Raw genomic sequence first — 18,561 nt, 5'->3', positions numbered from 1 at the left:
GAAGGGATTGCCGCACACGGGACACAAACGGATCTTTCGCCTGTACTAAGCGCCGAAGCCAACAGAATCATAAATGGCAGAGTACGATGTTGGAGCACTGCCACAGCCCGTGATCACATACAAAAGTGGTGGTGGGAGAAGTGTTCGCATTAACAGGCATTTATGCACTAGACATCCGAATATCAGATCCACATACACTCGGCGATGGCGACTTGTTCTCATTGAACAAGAGGATGCAAAACAACATATGACAGAATCATAAATGGCAGAGTACCAACAGAATCAAGCCAACAGAATCATAAATGGCAGAGTACGATGTTGGAGCACTGCCACAGCCCGTGATCACATACAAAAGTGGTGGTGGGAGAAGTGTTCGCATTAACAGGCATTTATGCACTAGACATCCGAATATCAGATCCACATACACTCGGCGATGGCGACTTGTTCTCATTGAACAAGAGGATGCAAAACAACATATGACAGCCAAGGCAGGTTCGATAGGCCATCCAAATCCATGCCATGGCAACAAGCCAAGAGAAAAAGAACTAAAAATGGAGCAAATAAGGACTGAGTATGATTGAGCCTGAGCTTAATCGCGCTCTACCTTGTTCGGTAGGGGCACAAGAAGGAAAGTGTCTTCGGTGCGGTCCATAATGACACATTTGGTCATTAGCTGCTTGGAACTGCAAGCTGTGACAACACCCGATCTTGCACCTTCACGCACGGACAAAAATGGCAGTCCTAGCTGTACGTCCTTAAAAACTACCGTAGGAGTCAGCTGCAGTTTCTCCATAAGCACAATGTGTTGGATGTCAGACGTAGTACATGCAAGCTTAAACACTGCGAGTGCCTGCACAATGCCAAAAGATCCATCACTGAGTTGAGCAACACAGTTGGCTCTTTTTGGCATTGGGTAGGACTCAGAGTTCCAGACAATGCCATTGCACTGAAAGCGGTGGTAATAAGTCAGGCTTGATGGCGGTGCATCTAAAGCCCTCTCTACTGCCACCTCAAATCTTACATTCTGGGCACTTGTGTTGTGGCGTGTGTACACGACTGGAATTTGGGTACCTGTGCGCCCCATGGTCTTTCGGCCCATCATTTCTTCAAAAAACACTACTGCCTGTGGGAGGCTCATCCTGGTTATCAATGGGGCCAGCTGCTGCCACTGAAGAAAAGTCCTTGCAATCTGCTGGCCCACACACTGTGTGCCCGAGAAGTAACTAAGCAGAACTGCGTTCCTTCCCTCAAATGGGAAGCAAGAGTTTGCCCACAGAGGTCCCCACGCAGCAACTGCATCTGCCAGATGCAGAAGCTGGTGCACATTGTATGACATGTGTTCTGCACCGTACAGTCTTCCCATTTGTAACACAAACTTGCTCAGCAGAACCCGAGCTTCACAGATCTCGGAGGTTGATACGCTCTGTTTTAGTAGCAGGTATGTGGCATATGCCAGCAATGTAAAGTGCTGGAAGTATGGTGCTAGCAAAACAGGCTTGAGAACAACATAGCCATAAAAAAGAAGTAACATCCTGAACTCTGAAGCCTTCCAGAAGGCTCTGTCCTCAAACCTCCTGGGTGTGCGGGTGACCTCTGTGGGTGGCAGGATGCCCAGGAGAATGGCATTCATGGTCACTAGTTTAGTCCCAGCATACCATGGCTGATCATGGTTCTCGGTGTCAAGCCACAGCTTCAGCAGCTGCCGCATGACACCGAGACAAACGCAGTGTTGGTAGTCTGGGATAAACCCATCAACAGGGTTAAACCGTGGAATGGTCATGATGATTGAGGGACCCTTCACGCCATGAACTGGTGTTTCAGGAGTTCCCTCCGCTGCTTCTATCATGTGGGCATTCTCTGAGCGCTTCTCAGGTGCAGGGTCTAGGTACGGGTAATGGGAACCCCCTGGGTGATAACACCATCCACATCCAAAAAATCCATTAAACTGTTTGCAGTTTTTTACTGCCGATCTTGCGACAGCATCCACAGAGCAAACCACAGCAAACACACGCATGTTTACTGTTTTCCCATCCCTGATGCAAGGAAACCCGGCTTCTAGTTCCTGCAGCTCCCTTGCGAATGGTGTTAGCAGTGTTGTCATATTTGGCTTGGTAAACCCAAACCAAATAGCTGGCATTAGCATGTTTTGTTTGCGTATGGTTGGGTCCAGTTGGAGTATTTGGCACTGTATGGGCCAAATATTGTACGTCGACTTTTCAAATGCTCTAATGCCATCTGTATTCCAGATGAGTGACAAGTCGTCACTTGAAAAGTCGCTGCATAGTCTTGCATGTTCTTGACCGTCAACAATGTCTGATATATCGGGCCCTGTTGGTGTTGCTGCCATCCACTTAAGATCTGGCTGCACAAGAATCCGCTGCAGCTGCTGTTTTATCGGCAACACTAAAAAGAACGCACATGACTCGGGATCCGGCTCAGTCTCACAATTCTCACATTTTGAGATGTCGCCAGGAAGACCCAAGTACCCTTGGCAGACAGGGCAGTAGTGATGTTTTTCTGCTTCTACCGCATGAGCATCTACAGCTTTCAGTAACAAGTACTTTGACTGGGGTACACTTCCAGGGGCAATGATGTTAATCATCCTCAGAAGGTCAGCAGTTGCCTTGTCACCATCTTTGTGGCGCAGTATGTACGACATGACAAGGGCAGCTAACTCGGCTGCATCATCCGACTCCTCTTCGCTATTTGCAGATGGGTCTTGCTGCGATCCCTGTAGAAGAAATAGAAATATATATATATATATATATCTTTGATTTCGCTATGTTTTTCATTTATTGGTTTTGCATCGTAAAATTTACAAGAATGGAAATTAAGTTATTTTTATCTGACATTCAGTGAACAATCATATTGTTCCCCCCCCCCTAGAACCTCAATTTCAAGATAAGATTCGGAAGTTTTCGGTTCACTAGAAAAATAAAATTATTAAATTGCTAGCAGACCTAACTATAGATTTTATATCCTAACATTGATATTTTCGACGTAGAACTATTGAGAGGGGAACTGGAAGCTGATAGAAATCCCTCAAAATTGAGAATCGCAAGACATCCCCCAATATTATTTTAAGGCATTTGAATCCCATCATGCTTCCAAACACGGTTAGAAACCCCCCTGCAATTAGATTTTCTGGCAGGGAAGCTCTCCAATGTGTCAGACATGCTTGGGAATGGACGCAAGGCTCACCTGTGAAGACGGGCCATCTCCGACTGATGTGCCTTCGATACCATCCAACAGGGGCGCTGCAGTTGGCTGCGGCACCGGAGAGTCACCCAGCAGTCGCTGTGAGCCCTGCATGAATTGGAAGGTATTCTCGACTTTAGGAGAGCAAGATCACCCCCATTAATGTTTCAAGGCATTGGAATGCAGTCATTCTTACAAACACCGTCAGAAACCCCCTGCAATTGCTTAGATTTTGAGACGGGGAAGCTCGCTAACGTGTCAGCAAGACTTAAGGACCGGTTCAAAGGCTCACCTGTGGAGCAGCAGCGTCTTCGATGGATGGGTCATCGATGCCTTCCAACACGGGTACTGTAGTTGGCTGTGGCATCTGAAAGACGCCCAGCAGTCGCTGTGAGCCCTGCATCGGATTAGAGGTTATTCCCTAAAATTAGACGAGCAACGCCACACTCATTAATGTTTCGGGGCATTTGAATGCAGTCATCCCTACAAACACCGTCAGAAATGTCCCCTGCAATTGCTTAGATTTTGGGAGAGGGAAGCTCGCTAACATGTCAGCCAGGCTTAAAGGGGCCCTGCAATCCTGCTTAAGTGTCTACCTTTTTTGCAGCTTCCCCATCTCTGGTTGTTCGAGGAACCCAGCGTCCACGGAGAGAGTAACTAAATATCAGTGCCTCATATTTTAACCGGACGACGCCGAAGCCTTCTCCACCTACGTGGGTGACCGACCCATAGTACCGAACGCGCTCAGCATGTGACGACATTGTGACGTCGGTCCTGGCCAGCTCCCGCCTAACGACTGGTCAGAGCCTCTAAAAGCTTTCTTTTAGTCGAAATGCAAAATATAAGCGGCGCAAACTGTTTCTATTATATATGAAGTAGTTTTTGCTCAGTTCTGAGCATTCCAAAGGCCTTCGGCGAGCAGGTTTGGTTTGCGCGGTTTGGCCGTTTGGCGATTTGGCAGTGCGAAGTGGCTCTTGTTCTGAACTCATCTTTACCCCGTGTTTGCTGTCGTTTGTGGTCAATTAAGTGTTATGCAGAATTAGAGTTTAGTCACGCAGCAAATGCAATGCGAGCCACCCTGGCTGCCCGCTTCATCCGGTCTATCCAGCGCGTGCTTTAGTGGTGCCCTCTCGAGCCGACGCCATAGAGTGCAGCATTCGTGAGCGCTTGCTGAGCTCAGTACCCCTCCTCGAGTTCACGGCCACCCAAGCGAGGAACAGGGACGTCATGCGGGAGGTTATTTTTTGCTTTTTTTTGTAATTCTAATCTGCCTATCACTTAAAATAAAGCAAAATTTGAGAAAAGTTTTACTAAGTTAGTACGTTCAGTACGCTCAGGTTCGGTGCAAATTAAAAACCTGTCAAAAATGAAAGACGTTTACAACACCCTGTAACGTCAAATTAGAGCGCAGCTCTTGAGGAGAAGGAGGGGAGGGTATGCCCCTCCTCCCTTTCCTCCTCCACCACCTTCTCCTTCTCCTCCTCCTCCTCCCCCACGCGGTGCACTATGGGACATTTCAATGCACCGCGCTAAATATGCCGACAATGACAGCGACGGCGACGCCACTCAAACCAGAAACAGGCGCTTAAGAGTTGCGCTCTAAAAGTTGTTGCAGGGCCTCTTTAAGAACTGACTCGAAGGATCACCTGCGAAGCAGCAGCGTCTTCGATAGATGTGTCAGCGATGCCATCCAACAGGGGCACCGGAGTTGGTCGTGGCATCCGAGAGACGCCCAGCAGTCGCTGAGAACCCTGCATCGAATTGAAAGTTATTCCCTACAATGAGACGAGCACATCCAGCCCCACTAATATTCCAAGGCACTTGAATGCAGTCAGTTCTAACAAGCGCCTTCAGAAACCTCCTGCAATTTCTTAAATCTTGAGGCTAGGGAAGCTCGCTAACGTGTCAGCCAGGCTTAAGGACCGGTGCAAAGGCTCACCTGTGGAGCAGCAGCGTCTTCGATGGATGGGTCATCGATGCCTTTCAACGGGGGCACTGGAGTTGGCTGTGGCATCTGAGAGACGCCCAGCAGTCGCTGTGAGCCCTGCATCGGATTGGAAGTTATTCCCTAAAATTAGACGAGCAACGCCACACTCATTAATGTTTCGATCGCATTTGAATGCAGTCATCCCTACAAACACCGTCAGAAACGTCCCCTGCAATTGCTTAGATTTTGGGACGGGGAAGCTCGCTAACGTGTCAGCCAGGCTTAAGGACCGGTGCAAAGGCTCACCTGTGGAGCAGCAGCGTCTTCGATAGATGGGTCATCGATGCCTTTCAACGGGGGTACTGGAGTTGGCTGTGGCATCTGAGAGACGCCCAGCAGTCGCTGTGAGCCCTGCATCAAATTGGAAGGTATTCCCCAACATCAGAAGAGCAATTAAGCTCCACCCCCATTAATGTTTCGACACGTTCGAATACAGTCAAAACACCGTTTGAAACCCGCTCCAATTGCCCAGATTTTCTGGCAAGTTATGTGTCAACCAGGTTTAGTACATTGAAGGCAGGAATAACTTTGCAGTGTAGGCAGTGATTTCCCTACACACCCTGTAGGGTGGGTGTACGTAGCCCTCTTGTTTTTTCTGAAGGCACAACCTTATGGACCTTCTGACAAATATGTGCCGCCACCTAGACACGCGACTGGGTTTGAGACTAAGTGGCGAGAAAACAATGCGCGCGCAAGGCCTCTCCAACCCATTCTACACCCAAAACGTCGGCTACATCCTGTTCTCCCGATGAGGTGCTGTGACCTAACGGCTCCCCCAAACTCGCCTTCATTCCCATCATGCATAAACGTCTGCCCTGAAGTCGACACAAAGAAACCACCTTCCCTCTCTGCTTGGCCAGAAGGAAGCAAGAGAGGGTACTGGAACCATTTACTCTCGAATTGATGTTTCTACGAAAGGGATTCATTCGCAACTACTCCTATACTCTAATATGCCTACCCCCCCCCCCCCTAATTTTAATTCCTGGGGATTCCTTTCGATGTAGAGCTCAGGGAAATAAAATATTTGGAATTGACAAAACTGCAATATTGCAGTATACCTTCGATCGAGTCTTCGATGGAGGTGCCTCCTTCGCCATCCGACATGCACAGTGCATTTGGTCTTTGGCAAGCAGTGAGCACCGAGTTATTCACTTGTTGATGCAGTATATAATTGTTTTACTAGGAACGAAGCAATATTTTTTCATGCCAACAAGTTAGCATACGCGTTCTGGCGCTTGTCAGCTTTCTGCAGCACACAAGTTACGCTGTTTGTGCGAAACAAATTTAAGCATGAATAAAACATAGGTTTTGAGTGATTTTCTTTTTGGTCGAAGAACCGAAAAAGTTTGGTATTGATCAGTGTAATCAGGAATCTTTTCGGGGGGGGGGGGGGGTGCTGAGGTGGCTGGGATGTTGTTCATGGCCGGCAGAGGGGGGGAGCGGGGGGGGGGGGGGGCGCGAAGCTTCATAAGCCAAGGCCCCCCCCTGGTATTGTTGTTTCTGGTCGGGAGTTATTCCCTGCGGGGTGGGCTTTGCCGCATTGGCCGGTTTGTCTCGCGGGGTTTTGGGGGGATCCAGGCCTTTCACTAACTTACCTCTCGTGGATTTCGGACGCTGCACGCTTCACTCGGGGAGAGAGAGGAGGGGAGGTGCGCGGGTGTCAGGCTCGGCTCGGTTCAGGTTTGCGTACCACGTGTTGCGCGCAGCACGTGGCACAACCGAAGTTGAGACCGGGCCTAACCCAACCTTGCGCCCCCACCCCCTCCTTTCTATTCCCCCGTTAACCACGCACCCGAAAACCACGAGCAGCATGCAGTCTAAACCGCAACCGCCGGCCGAGGAAAGTTCTCAGTATAGCTATGTTTCTTGTATTTTGTCCAAGGTGATATCTTACCTGAGAAGCTTGAGATCTTTTTCTTCTAGCCGTTCGCGGTGGTAGCGGCACATCTTCTTCGAGATAGCGTTTGTACTTAGAAGACATAAGAGCACTTCGCTTAAAAGCAGGGCCCGTGCGTCTGTCCGTTGCACAATGCGTTCGCTCACAATGGGTGCATATTAGTCGCGCTTGCCTCGAAGATCCACTTGCACTGCCGGTTGGGATCGCAGCGCAGCGAATATGCTGACGTGATTCGCAAAAGTTGTCTGTGGCCAAACTCGTGGTCACTATTCACACAAAGCGGAGGCGATCTGTTGCTCGTGGCCAAAGGAGGGAGGGAGGCGCGCGGATGCCTTGCGGGGCATAAACCCGAGTGTAGCCTTCGTTTTCGACGACCGCGTTGTTGTGATCACACTGTGGTCCGTGTGGTTGCGATGACTCAATCCCTATTTTCTCTCCAGTTTCGCCATCTTCAACGTGGCAACAAAATCCGCTAGTGCTACTTATTTCCCAACAGAAAGCCACTGCAAACACTTCGGGCGCATGAAATGACAAAGGAAGGTCTTGACCTTCCAGCTTGCACCTACGATCCCCATTATTTTTATGCACCAGTAAGCAGACAGCTGCAGCGTTTGAAACGAGTCTCGTACCCGTTTGCCCCTGCGTTTCAGATATGTAGCGAGAAAAGATGCACAAAGCTGGTCGCATAAACAGGATGTTTTAGGCATCTCAGCAAGGCGTGGTGTTCACTTTTAATTCTGAAAGGTTTGTTCAGCATACATGAAGTTGACTGTGTTAGTGGCGGGCTACAGAAGAATGAAAGACGCCTGTTGTATCTCTCCTTCAGGCTTATGTGTTTGTTCACAGATGCGTTGAAATTGGTCCATGCGAGCGCCCTTAGTGCGCGCCCTTAGTGCGCGCCCAAAGTGCTCAAATAAAACGGTTTCAATGGATAATATAACACTTGATGAGTTGTCGGCAGCGTTATCACGGTCATCAAGATGAGTGGTGAATGACTGGTATTCTCTAATCTGCGAATATGTGTTAAAACAATGTGATGCTTACAGCGAGGTTTGACATAGACGTCTCCTCTATAGACGGGTAGGATATGGGAATATCATTAACACGAACTGCTTAGCACCCAGACTCTCGTGACTAACGGAATGATGTGTAGAAAAAATGACTGGATTTTTATTACTAAGGCGAATTTGTAGCTTGTAGACGATTGACCTTTGATGGCATGCTAGAGAGACCGCTAGCGATCAGTAAACTGGGTCCAATAAATGCAATTATTTCTTCTCCTTTTCCTTTTTTTTTGCCGACTTTTAGGTCAGGTTGCATAAATTATCCATTAGTATTTTTTTTTAATCACTCCCATAGCGCACATATCATATATTGCTGAAAAAGAGCAAGGGGTTTCGTTTGTAAGCCGCGCCCCTTGGCAGCACCGCAGGCTTATTGATATATGCTTATATGAAACTCCTTAGTATTTCTGAAAGATAAACTGAGCATGTTAATCACAGATGATTTTTTCATCCTTTTTTTTTTTTTTTCTTCCTTCCTTTGCACGTAACGGACAGGTAACCGTCGAAGCTCGAGCTGCGTCTGCCGCGACTCGTAAGAAGCTTTGGCAGCACTGAACCAGCTATGTGGTGCGCTAGCCCACCTGACCATCGAAATCACGAAACAGTATCGCGTTCTTTTTCATTAAGTGGAAAACAGTCGCAAAACATTGATTACAGGAGTATATTGATTAACATATATGGTGCTCAGGAACCAACACAGCCTTGTTTTCAGTTCCTACGAAATGGCAGAAAAGCCACACTTCGGCAATTTTGTTAACATTTGTACTTGGCATGCTTCACAGCTTCGCGTATTCTTCATGGTTTGCATGTTCCGTGTTTCTTCGAAGATGGCCGATGGCCGTCAGCCGTTTTCTTGCATTCAACTAAACCAAGAAAGTCAAGAAGCCGTTAGACAGTTTCGGTTTGATGGTAACATCCAGATCCAGATCCGAAACCGAGAGACCGAGAGGCAAGATGGCCGGTCGCGACAAGGTTCAGAACGCTCACAACAGTTCGATGGAAAATCTAGCACTATTTAGCTTTGAGGATGGTTCGATGGCGGTTGAGACGGTGAAATTAATTAGAGGTTACGACCCTGCAACACACAACTCAAAAGCTTGGCCGAAATACAAAGAGGGAGCCCTGAAGCACTGGGTGAAAGTCGATTGGCCCAATTCAGACAAAGCCGGTCGGGCTACGGGAACGACGTCTCTGCACCCAGCGCAAATCGTCCGTTTTGGAGGTACGTTATTCTCTTTTTATGTTTATTCCAAAGTTTCTGTGAGCGGGGCGGGCTTGCTAGGTTTGGGCTGGCTGCTTTACGTACTGCTTTATAGCTCTATAGGCTGTCAAGTGTTTCAGGTGTTGAAATTAGCTGTAACTTGTATTTTGGTACATTTTATTTTGTGGCTGTTCAGACTGCCGGGCCGAGCTGAAGGAACTGCTCGACAAGTATGTGAATCAGCGAAACGGCACTTCAAAGGACAGTGAGGTAAGCAAATTTTGGGGAACGGTATCTGTAGGCTTTACAATGCCCCTTTGGCTGTGCACCACTGGCTTTGAGCGCAACTGATGGGAGTGCTGATCTGTCGATTCTGACATGGGGTTCAGGATTAAATCACGAGGCCGGATATTCCGTCTTGCTTTGCTCTCTGCAGAATCCATTACTTTTTTTACAATTCTTTTTTTTTTTTGTGCTTCCTCATCTGTTTAAGCAGCTTATGAGCTGCTTGGTGCCGCAATGCCAGAGTAACATGATCAGTCCAGTCCAGCTTCTACGTCTACTCTAAGGGGGAACCGCTGCATAAAGACACATAGTATACTGAGGAGCTGTTTTAGCATCCAAACCTCGTGGAAAATTTCTGGTTGCTCTTGGAAATGGCTTATAACAAGGTCCATCAGACTACATCTGCATAGCAGGGCTTTATAATATTTTGAAAACTGCTGAACAATGTCTTATCTCTAAATATATTTTGTGCACGTGCAATGCATGGTCCATGAGCCTTAACTAAGATAAGAAAATTTAATATTAACTTTTATTTAGTTCGCTTTCTTCGAAATCAGTGGGACGGTGTAAAAAAAATTAAGTGCAGAAAATATTAGTTAAACGTGAAAACAATGAGAAATTCAAGAGCAAGTTCTGAACTTTCCATTTACGTTTTGAATTTTGCTAAAGCTTACTGATTTTCTTCTTGAAATTACTCGTTGCAGAAGAAGCAGTCCTCAAAAAGGAAGAACTGTGTGGAGGACAAGTTGCTGAAAAGGCTGCGGCAGGAAATTAAAGGTCGGGGGGTATGTATAAAAACCTTTTTGTTATAAAAGTGTTAGTTTTATTGATGGCATATCAGTATTCATATGATCTTGCCGTTTTGGTGTTTGGTTAGACTTATTTTTCTTAATGTCATTAACTTTTTTTTTTTCAAGTGTACTGGTCATTTGTTCATTCAGGCCCACTACAAACTGTTCAGACCACTGAGGTAACTGGAGCTTATAGATTTACTGGCTCAGTGACCTCTGCACTGTGAAGGCATATGACATACGTTGTTGTTTTTCTAAGCCAGCAGTTCTCAAATAGGGGTCCACGGACCACTTGGGGTCCGCCGACCCTTTGGCGTCCACGAAGGCATTCTAAGGGTCCGCGAAGCCCAGCCTCATCAGTCAAGCCCTGAAATACAACTTGTCTTTCCTCAGATTGGGGAGAACCGTTCACAGTTTCGGGTTAGTTTTCTCGTGTATGTGTCAGTAAGAGAAGTCCACTTTACACTAGCCCTCAATTATATTCGTTTATTAAATTACTTTCATCATCAACCTAAACTTTCCCTTCCATTCACCACGAACGGGGTCACCCATCATCTCCGCCGATGCAGAAGGAGTCCGTGAAACGCCGATAGTTGAGAACCACTGCCCTACGCATTAGAAAAAGTCAGTGGGCAGCTGGAACGCAACTTTGTGAGTTTGTCAGAGGTCACTTCTGGGGAGCAGTTGCTTAGGAATTCCAATGTTATACTTTGTTGTGCAACTCTGATAATCTATCATTACTGCTTATATTTGCTGTTTATAGCTCGGTGCATCTTCTGGGCACGCGCCAGAAGCTCATCTTGTACCTGCCCTGGCCTGCCCTGCTGAAAAGGCCAAGCCTGGAGCCGAGGACAAGACCAGGGCTAGCGATGCCGAGACGAGGGCCAGCGAGGCCGACACCAGGGCCAGCGAGGCCCAGGCCATGGCCAGCGAGGCCAAAGCAAGGGCCTCCGAAGCCGAAGCCAGGGCCTCCAAAGCCGAAGCCAGGGCCTCCAAAGCCGAAGCCAGGGCCTCTGAAGCCGAAGTTAAGGCCTCCGAGGCCGAAGCCAGGGCCTCCGAAGCCGAAGCCAGGGCCTCCGAAGCCGAAGCCAGGGCCTCCGAGGCCGAAGCCAGGGCCTTCGAGGCTGAAGCCAGGGCCTCAGGGGCCGACTCCAGACCAGGGACTGCAAGGGCTGAGGACGCGGAGGCCAGGGCCGAGGTGGCCGTGGCCAGAGCGGAGGAGGCCACGACCAGGGCGGAGGAGGCCGAGGCCAGGGCGGAGGAGGCCGAGGCCAGAGCGGAGGAGGCCGAGACGAAGGTCGTCGAGGGAAAAGCACAGATGGCTTTCATGCTGGACGACCTTCTCCCTGCTTTGGAACGTATGACTGAATTTACAAATATCTGGAAACTTCCAGGTTACATCAGTCCTCTTATGATGAGCTATAAATGGTGACAGGTCAAGAACAAAGTGGAAGTTACTCCGACCTCTTTCCAGTTGAGCAGAGCGAATGCTGGAGGGGAGGTTGCCTCCTCTCCAGCATTCGCTCTGCTAAAGTGGAAAGAGGTCGGAGGAACTTTCACTTTGTTCTTGACCTGTCACCAACTATGGAGTGGAATATTCCCAATTGTTGTGATTACCATAAGGTTGAGGCGCAGTGGCGTCACAAGGGTCAGCGGCACCCAGGGCTGTAGCTTGCCACGACACCCCCCCTTCTTTAGAAAGCTCCGCCAGCCATAGCGCGCATGGAACTGAATCAAAGGAGTGGGCTTATCTTTTCAAAGTTTTTATATTTTCAAGTTGCACCAAACTAATAAGAATTTTTTTTCTCATTATTGCAAAAAGTTTTTCTTAAAAACCTTTTTTTTTTTTTTGCTTCGACGTGCCTAACCTATTTGTCCAGGCCTAACTGCCCGATGTTGCAAATTCGCGGCATATTTTATTTTTGTTTAGGAGTCCATTTGCACCAAAAGAGACTTTAGTAATTGATTACATATACACATTTGAGGGTATGTCCTCTGCGCGCAGCTATTTTCTTTGCTGGGGAGCATGTGGGCTGTGCCATAATATGATTACGGTATGATGCCTTGAGAAGGCGTAATCGGATTATGGCACGACCCACAGCGCACCTACGTGCACCCCAGCAAGCAAGATGGTGGTGCCGGAGGCCACTCTTGCAAACATGTGTGCAAAACAAAACAAAAAACTTTTTGAAGGACGCATTCCCTTAATTTTTTGCGTTAAAAGGTTACCAAGCTGCTTCATATCCCGAAATAAGTACTACTGCTACTACTATTTTCTGTCATTCCATAAGTTGTTTTCATCTGAACTAAATGCAGATACAGGAAATACTTCTTCGACATCAGGGTAGGGAATATCCTTGACGGTGAAACATTCAATTGCGATGCGAGAGCCGACCCTTCTTGTGTTTGGACTCACAGTGTCAACTTGCATGTTTTAATTTGCTGCTCTGCATACAGGACTAGCATGTGCATCACTGTTTAAACTTGCTGCTGTACATAGTTGAAATGAGGCCGCTCATGGTGTGATATGGAGTGGCCGCAGTGATCTGTCTCAATTAGGGAACTGTTTGTGAAGCGGCATCTTGACAGTGAGTGCCCGTGTCGAAAGCAGTGAAATATGCACGAAAACACTGAATGTGCGCTAGAAGTGCAATGTCGACGAGAAAAGTGACAGCCACTGAAGTAGATAAGTGAGCTGACTAAGGTCAGGAAATGAGACTTGAGGGGTATAGACCATTTGCAATATCCCCCAAGTGCCCTGGCCCGTGCTAGAGAAATCATGGGAACGGTGTTCCTTAAGCTCCTTAGTGATCGGTAATTTCGACCCAATCCATGGTTACATAGCTTTTGAGCATAATTTGGAGTCACTCTGAAGAAGCGCCTGATATACACCAAGGACCTATTGTGTCGCTTTTAAAATTTCTCCTCAATGTTTCTGATACTGTGCGTGCTGTGTACCCTTCAACCTGGATGAGCTGCAGAAATCCCTTACATTATTATCATTCTCGTACAGCTTCGAAGACGCTGATATTAAGTTTGAAACGCTAAAAATGCTATAAACAGCCCCGCTGACTCCGAGCTAAATCCTGGTTTTTGTTGTTGTAAATTCTGCTTTTTAAGCAATTCCTGCTAAAACAACAATCATGAGAATGATAACATTGTAAGAGATTTCTGCAGCTTAGCCAGGTTGAAAGGTGGACTGCATGCGCAGTATCAATAATGTTGACATTGACAATAAAGCTTAAAAGTGAAATGACAGGTCCTCGGGACGTGTATCAGTCGCTTGTTCAGGATGACTCCGAATTATGCTCAAAAGCCTGTGAAACCATGGAATTGGTTGAAATTAGCAATCACTAAGGAGCTGAAAGAACACCATTTTCATGATTCCTTGAGTGCGGGTCGAGGCGCTCGGGAATGTAGCAAAAGGTCTATTGGGGTGCGAAGCTGTCTGAAGGGAGAGCAGCCTGAAGACGAAAATATGTTCCCATGATATTTCTAGCGTGAGTTAAAAGTGCTCGGATTATTTCAAAAATGGTCTTTTTATGGTGAGCGTACACATGTCAAGCATGGGATTGTAGGCGTGGATTTCAGAACTTCCTGCTTTTTCGCCATTCATTTAAAAAAATTTGAAGTCTAGGAGCAAGTTAGGCGCAGTGTCTGCTTTAATCGTGTGCACTTTCTCTCAATTTTTCTTAATGTTAAACCAGGTGTAACTTATGTGTAGCTTTAAAGGGGCTATGATGCCAGTGTTGACGGTTGTTAACCATCAATTTTTTTCATAATTTGAATACCTAATTGTAATGTCATTGTGATGAATGCTTCCTACTGGCAGGTGTGCCAACCCTCGTGGCAGCTTTGGAGGCTCGTGGAGCGACGGGCCCTGTGGTTCAGGGGAGTGTTGTGGAGAACACGGTATGTAACGATTTCCTCTCTTCGCATCGCAGTTAAACATGTGCATCTTTTATCTTGTCTTGTTCCTAACCCTAATGGCTCATTCACACCTGCGGGTCTACACAATAATCTGCCCAAATTTTGACTCTGGGTGCCAAAATTTGAGCAGATTATTTTGACGCTCGGACCACAACCATAGACTTTTGACGCCGCGCATCAGAAGTGTGTGAAATATCCGATGGCAAACAAATTGGTCTGAGATTTTTTTTTTTTTCTGCTGGAGAAAATTTCTCAATCAGAACCGAAGGCAGGAATTGCATTGCCAAATGTCACACCAGAGAATATCAGCTTACCTACAATAGGAAAACAAATTTTGGCGTTTCTAAACAAAGCATGGCAAGTCAACAGGACTTTTTCAGAAACTTGAGGAAGTCTCGTCCAAAGCTCTGTCACATGCCTCCTTGCATTGCAATGGCCTTGCCGCTTGCCTCCCTTCTCTCGCTTGCCCTCTTTCTGTCGTAAGCTGCAGCCGGTTTGCGACAGCACGCTGCCTTTTGGCACCAGTGGAGGCAGGTGCAGCTTTTTACATCTCACTTAACAGATGACACATCAACGTCTTTTGTTTTGTTTTTGTTGGGGATTGACACTTCATGCGGACGAAACCAACACAACCTAGACGAACTCGAGGCCTTACCACCGATTTCTTATGCCTTTTAAAAGGAGTTGGTGCGATGCACGGATTGAACACGAGTGTCATGTCAGCCTTGACTGCCCATTAAGTGAGAACATGAGTCGCACCTGAACGGTAATGCTTCACTCATTTTCAATCTGTGCTCTGGGTGGTCCCCTTTTTGGTGACAGAAAATTAAGTGCTAAGTCTTTGTATCTGGGTGGCATTGACTCCCCAAACTCTTCTTTTTCTCGCACTGGAAAGCAACGTGTTTGCAAAGAGTCTTTTAGCTCCTCTACTCTCGCCGAGACGAAAATCGGACCCCGGTGCTATGAGCAGTTTCCGTTCGATGCTCACATATTTCTTGGTCTTTGCCAAGCAATGTGCAGAGGTAACCTACTCGAAATAAGGCACGGCATTTGTTGAAAGCTGGTTTTCTAATCCGCCGACGAGCACTGGTATATAACAGGGTTGTACTTGGGAAACAGATTTCCCGAGTACATTGCACGGGCACGGCGGGGTAACAAGCCTGAACAGTTGATAAGTCTTTTTTTGACGAGCAAATTCACTCGGCAGCTATAGTGCTTTTTAGAAGTGTGAATGAGCCACAGTTTCTAGCAAAAAATGTGCCTGTTAGAGATTCGCAACTATTAGAACCATAGCTCCTTACTTGGCCCCATCGGCCAGCGTAGTCATCGACACGTCGTGCAAAGCATTTTTGTTTAATTGGGCGATTGGTGCCTCACTTACACCCTTTTCCTTTTGCCCAAATTTCGTATGCCTCCTGCAGTTCGCTGCTTGTCTTGTCATTGTATCTAGCAAGAATCTTAACATCATACAACACCGGGGAACAGTGGCATCTATTGCAGTGAATGGCGCATGGCAGCCGCGCGCTCATGGGCACGGTCATTCACACACCTGCCCATCTGGCCAATATACACTGCTCGTCACAATAGTGGTATCTGATACACGATGCCTAAGACATACTCAGCAAATCTATTCTTGTGTTTTATGCTGCAAGGCTCAGATGGCTGCTTGGGGCTGTTGATTCTGTGGCAGAGCCGAACCATCTTTTCGAGTGTTGAGGACACCACAGGAATGCGGTGGCGCTGACCAACTTTCCTTAATTGTGTGATACTGAATGTAAGTGCTGTCGAGACCGGTTTTAATGAAGACAATGGGGATCGGGAATCACTTTGCTATATCCGCTATATCCTTTAAACTGAATTCAGTTAACAAAGTGCAAAAGGGAGTGGGGAAGTCGCGATTCCTTCGCTGTAGCCACTATATTTTTATAACCGACTTCGTTATAACCTGTCTCGACAGTATGGTGTCACAGCTGGCCTCACCTTGGACTTCCCACGAGCGGGTTTGTTTATGCCTTCAAACTTTTTTAACAGGCTTTTGGCGACCCGAATTAGACATATCTGCGTGTAGGCTGCTTCTCTCTGTCGCGCAATCTATTCCGTACAGAATGGCCACAAGATTGCTTGAGAGAGGCCTCCAAAAACATTGGCAATGCCCCTTGAAAAAAGAAAAAGAAAAGTGGCAGTGTTAACGTGTTTGGAGACCTCTCTCAAGAAATTTTGTGGCCACTCTGTACAAGATAGCTTTGCACTACAGATTGCACAGGTGATAAAGCAGGTTATCCGCAGATGTGTCTAAAGCGCCGATCACACACTTGCACCTGAGTACGACCGAGAGAGACAAGTCCGGTTTTTAAGCCTCTTGCGACGGCGTACAACCTGCTTCGCAGCAGTGCATCGCGTCCTACGCCATCGCAAGAGGCTTAAAAACCGGTCTTTTCTCTCGTTTGTACTCGGTTGCAAGTGTGTGAACGGTGCTTAATTCAGGTCTCCAAAAGCCTGCTAAAAAAGTTTAGAGGCATAAGCAAACATGCTCGTGAGACCAGCTGTGGCAAAATTCTTAAACTCACCCACAAAAAGAAAGTTGGTCAGTGCTACCGCATTCCTGCCATGTTCTTGGCTCGTAGTAAGATGGTTCGGCCCTGCCACAGAGTCAAGAGCCCCGAGCAGCCATCTGAGCCTTGTAGCATAAAACACAAGAATCAATTTGCTGAGTGTACCTCGAGCATTGTGTATCAGATACCACTATTGTGAGGAGCAGTGGATATTGGCCAGAGGGGCAGGCATGTGAATGACCGTGCCCGTGAGCACGCTGCTGCAATGTGAGCTAGCCCAGCTGGCCACCTTGCCATTCACTGCAGTAGGTGCTCCTGCTCCCCGGTGTTACATGATGTTAAAATTCTTGCTAGATACAATGACAAGGCAAGCAGAGAACTGCACGAGGCATACGAAAATTTGGCAAAAGGAAAAGAGTGTGTATAGGTGAGGCATCAATCACCCTATAAAACAAAAATGCTTTGCTCGAAGTGAAGGTGACTAGGCTGGCCGATAGGGCCTATATAGTTAATGTTCTTCCCAAATAACCAGCTCTTGCAAGTGTGCCTTGCGTTGTCTAGCTTTGTCTTAGTCCTTGTTGTTTTCGGCGCTTTTAAACATTCAATACAATGTACCAGCTGGCCCAATTAACAACTTACTGTTAGCTAGCTCTGTTCATCAAGTGCTTCTTCACCACCAGCATGTCACAGCCATTTATGCTTATGTGCTCATCTGAAAAGCTTTCAAATCGATGTAATTAACATATTCGGTGCTATTTTTATGTTTCAGACATCCTTTGGAGACATCATTGTTCCTGAGGCAAGACTAAAACTTGTGGACTCCAAGCTGCCATCAATTTTCACCCAGGACCTTGCGGTCGCTGTCTTTGGGACGGAGGCCCTGACCAACTGCTGCCTTACTGGCTCTGCGGTGAAGGGGAGGCTTCCCGAAGAGGGAGTTAGTGCCTTGATAGGTAAGTAAATTGCTGTAAAGTAGAAATGGCAAGGCACTATCGCAATCAAGCTTAAATGGAACAACTGCTAAGGTTATACTCTTGACACATATTGGATTTGTCTCGGTGCTCATGGATGGCTTTTTAGCTAATGTTCAGGTATGTTTTCTTTATGTGTCATTATGTCTGTGCTAGACCTCCGGTTTCCGGTAATCTGCCCCAGCTTTAGCATACTTCAATTTTTGCCCAAATTAAATATCACTCTTATGTTCAATCGGCTTAAAGGGGCCGTGCAACGATTTTCGGACTATGGCCAATATACAGCGGAAACTAATCTGTGTCACCTATAGAACGAAGAGAAAACCGTAATTTCTTGCGAGCTCTAGTTTTTATTTAAAAATAATGAAACAAATCGACAATCGAAGGGCTTTTTAACTCTCCACATAGCCTTTCGAGTGACATACTCTGGGGGATCACGTGGTTGCCCCTTGTGTTCTCTCTTCGGAGACCCCAGCCGCTTTTAAAGGATTAGCATCGTCGAAGGTCGTGGCGAGCGATGAATACAAAAGTGGTTTTGCCACGGAGCTGTCGGCGAGTATAGACCATTCCATTTAGCGCTCTCTGGGCGGCAGCATTTTGTTCGACAGCAGTGCCCTCTCCGTACATCCGGGAAGTTCGGCGGGTAAAACGAAGGACAGGGCATGCACTTGACTCCGCTAGCAGA

The 18,561-nt window shown here is 47.1% G+C and overlaps 2 protein-coding genes across 2 annotated transcripts; one reads left to right on the top strand and one right to left on the bottom strand.

Annotated features, from left to right (window-relative positions):
- Positions 1–589: 589 nt before the first annotated feature.
- On the bottom strand, positions 590–2,659 carry LOC115314407. The gene has a single exon (XM_029973466.2). The coding sequence runs from the start codon at positions 2,657–2,659 to the stop codon at positions 590–592; it is 2,070 nt and encodes a 689-aa protein (XP_029829326.2).
- Positions 2,660–11,345: 8,686 nt separating this feature from the next.
- LOC115314408 (translation initiation factor IF-2-like) lies at positions 11,346–11,855 on the top strand. The gene has a single exon (XM_029973467.2). The coding sequence runs from the start codon at positions 11,346–11,348 to the stop codon at positions 11,853–11,855; it is 510 nt and encodes a 169-aa protein (XP_029829327.2).
- Positions 11,856–18,561: the final 6,706 nt, after the last annotated feature.

Source organism: Ixodes scapularis, unplaced genomic scaffold (assembly GCF_016920785.2).
Source record: "Ixodes scapularis isolate PalLabHiFi unplaced genomic scaffold, ASM1692078v2 PGA_scaffold4__175_contigs__length_147842914, whole genome shotgun sequence".
Lineage (NCBI taxonomy): Eukaryota > Metazoa > Arthropoda > Arachnida > Ixodida > Ixodidae > Ixodes > Ixodes scapularis.
Note: the sequence above shows the minus strand (reverse complement) of the source record. Positions and strands in the feature narration are given on the sequence as shown.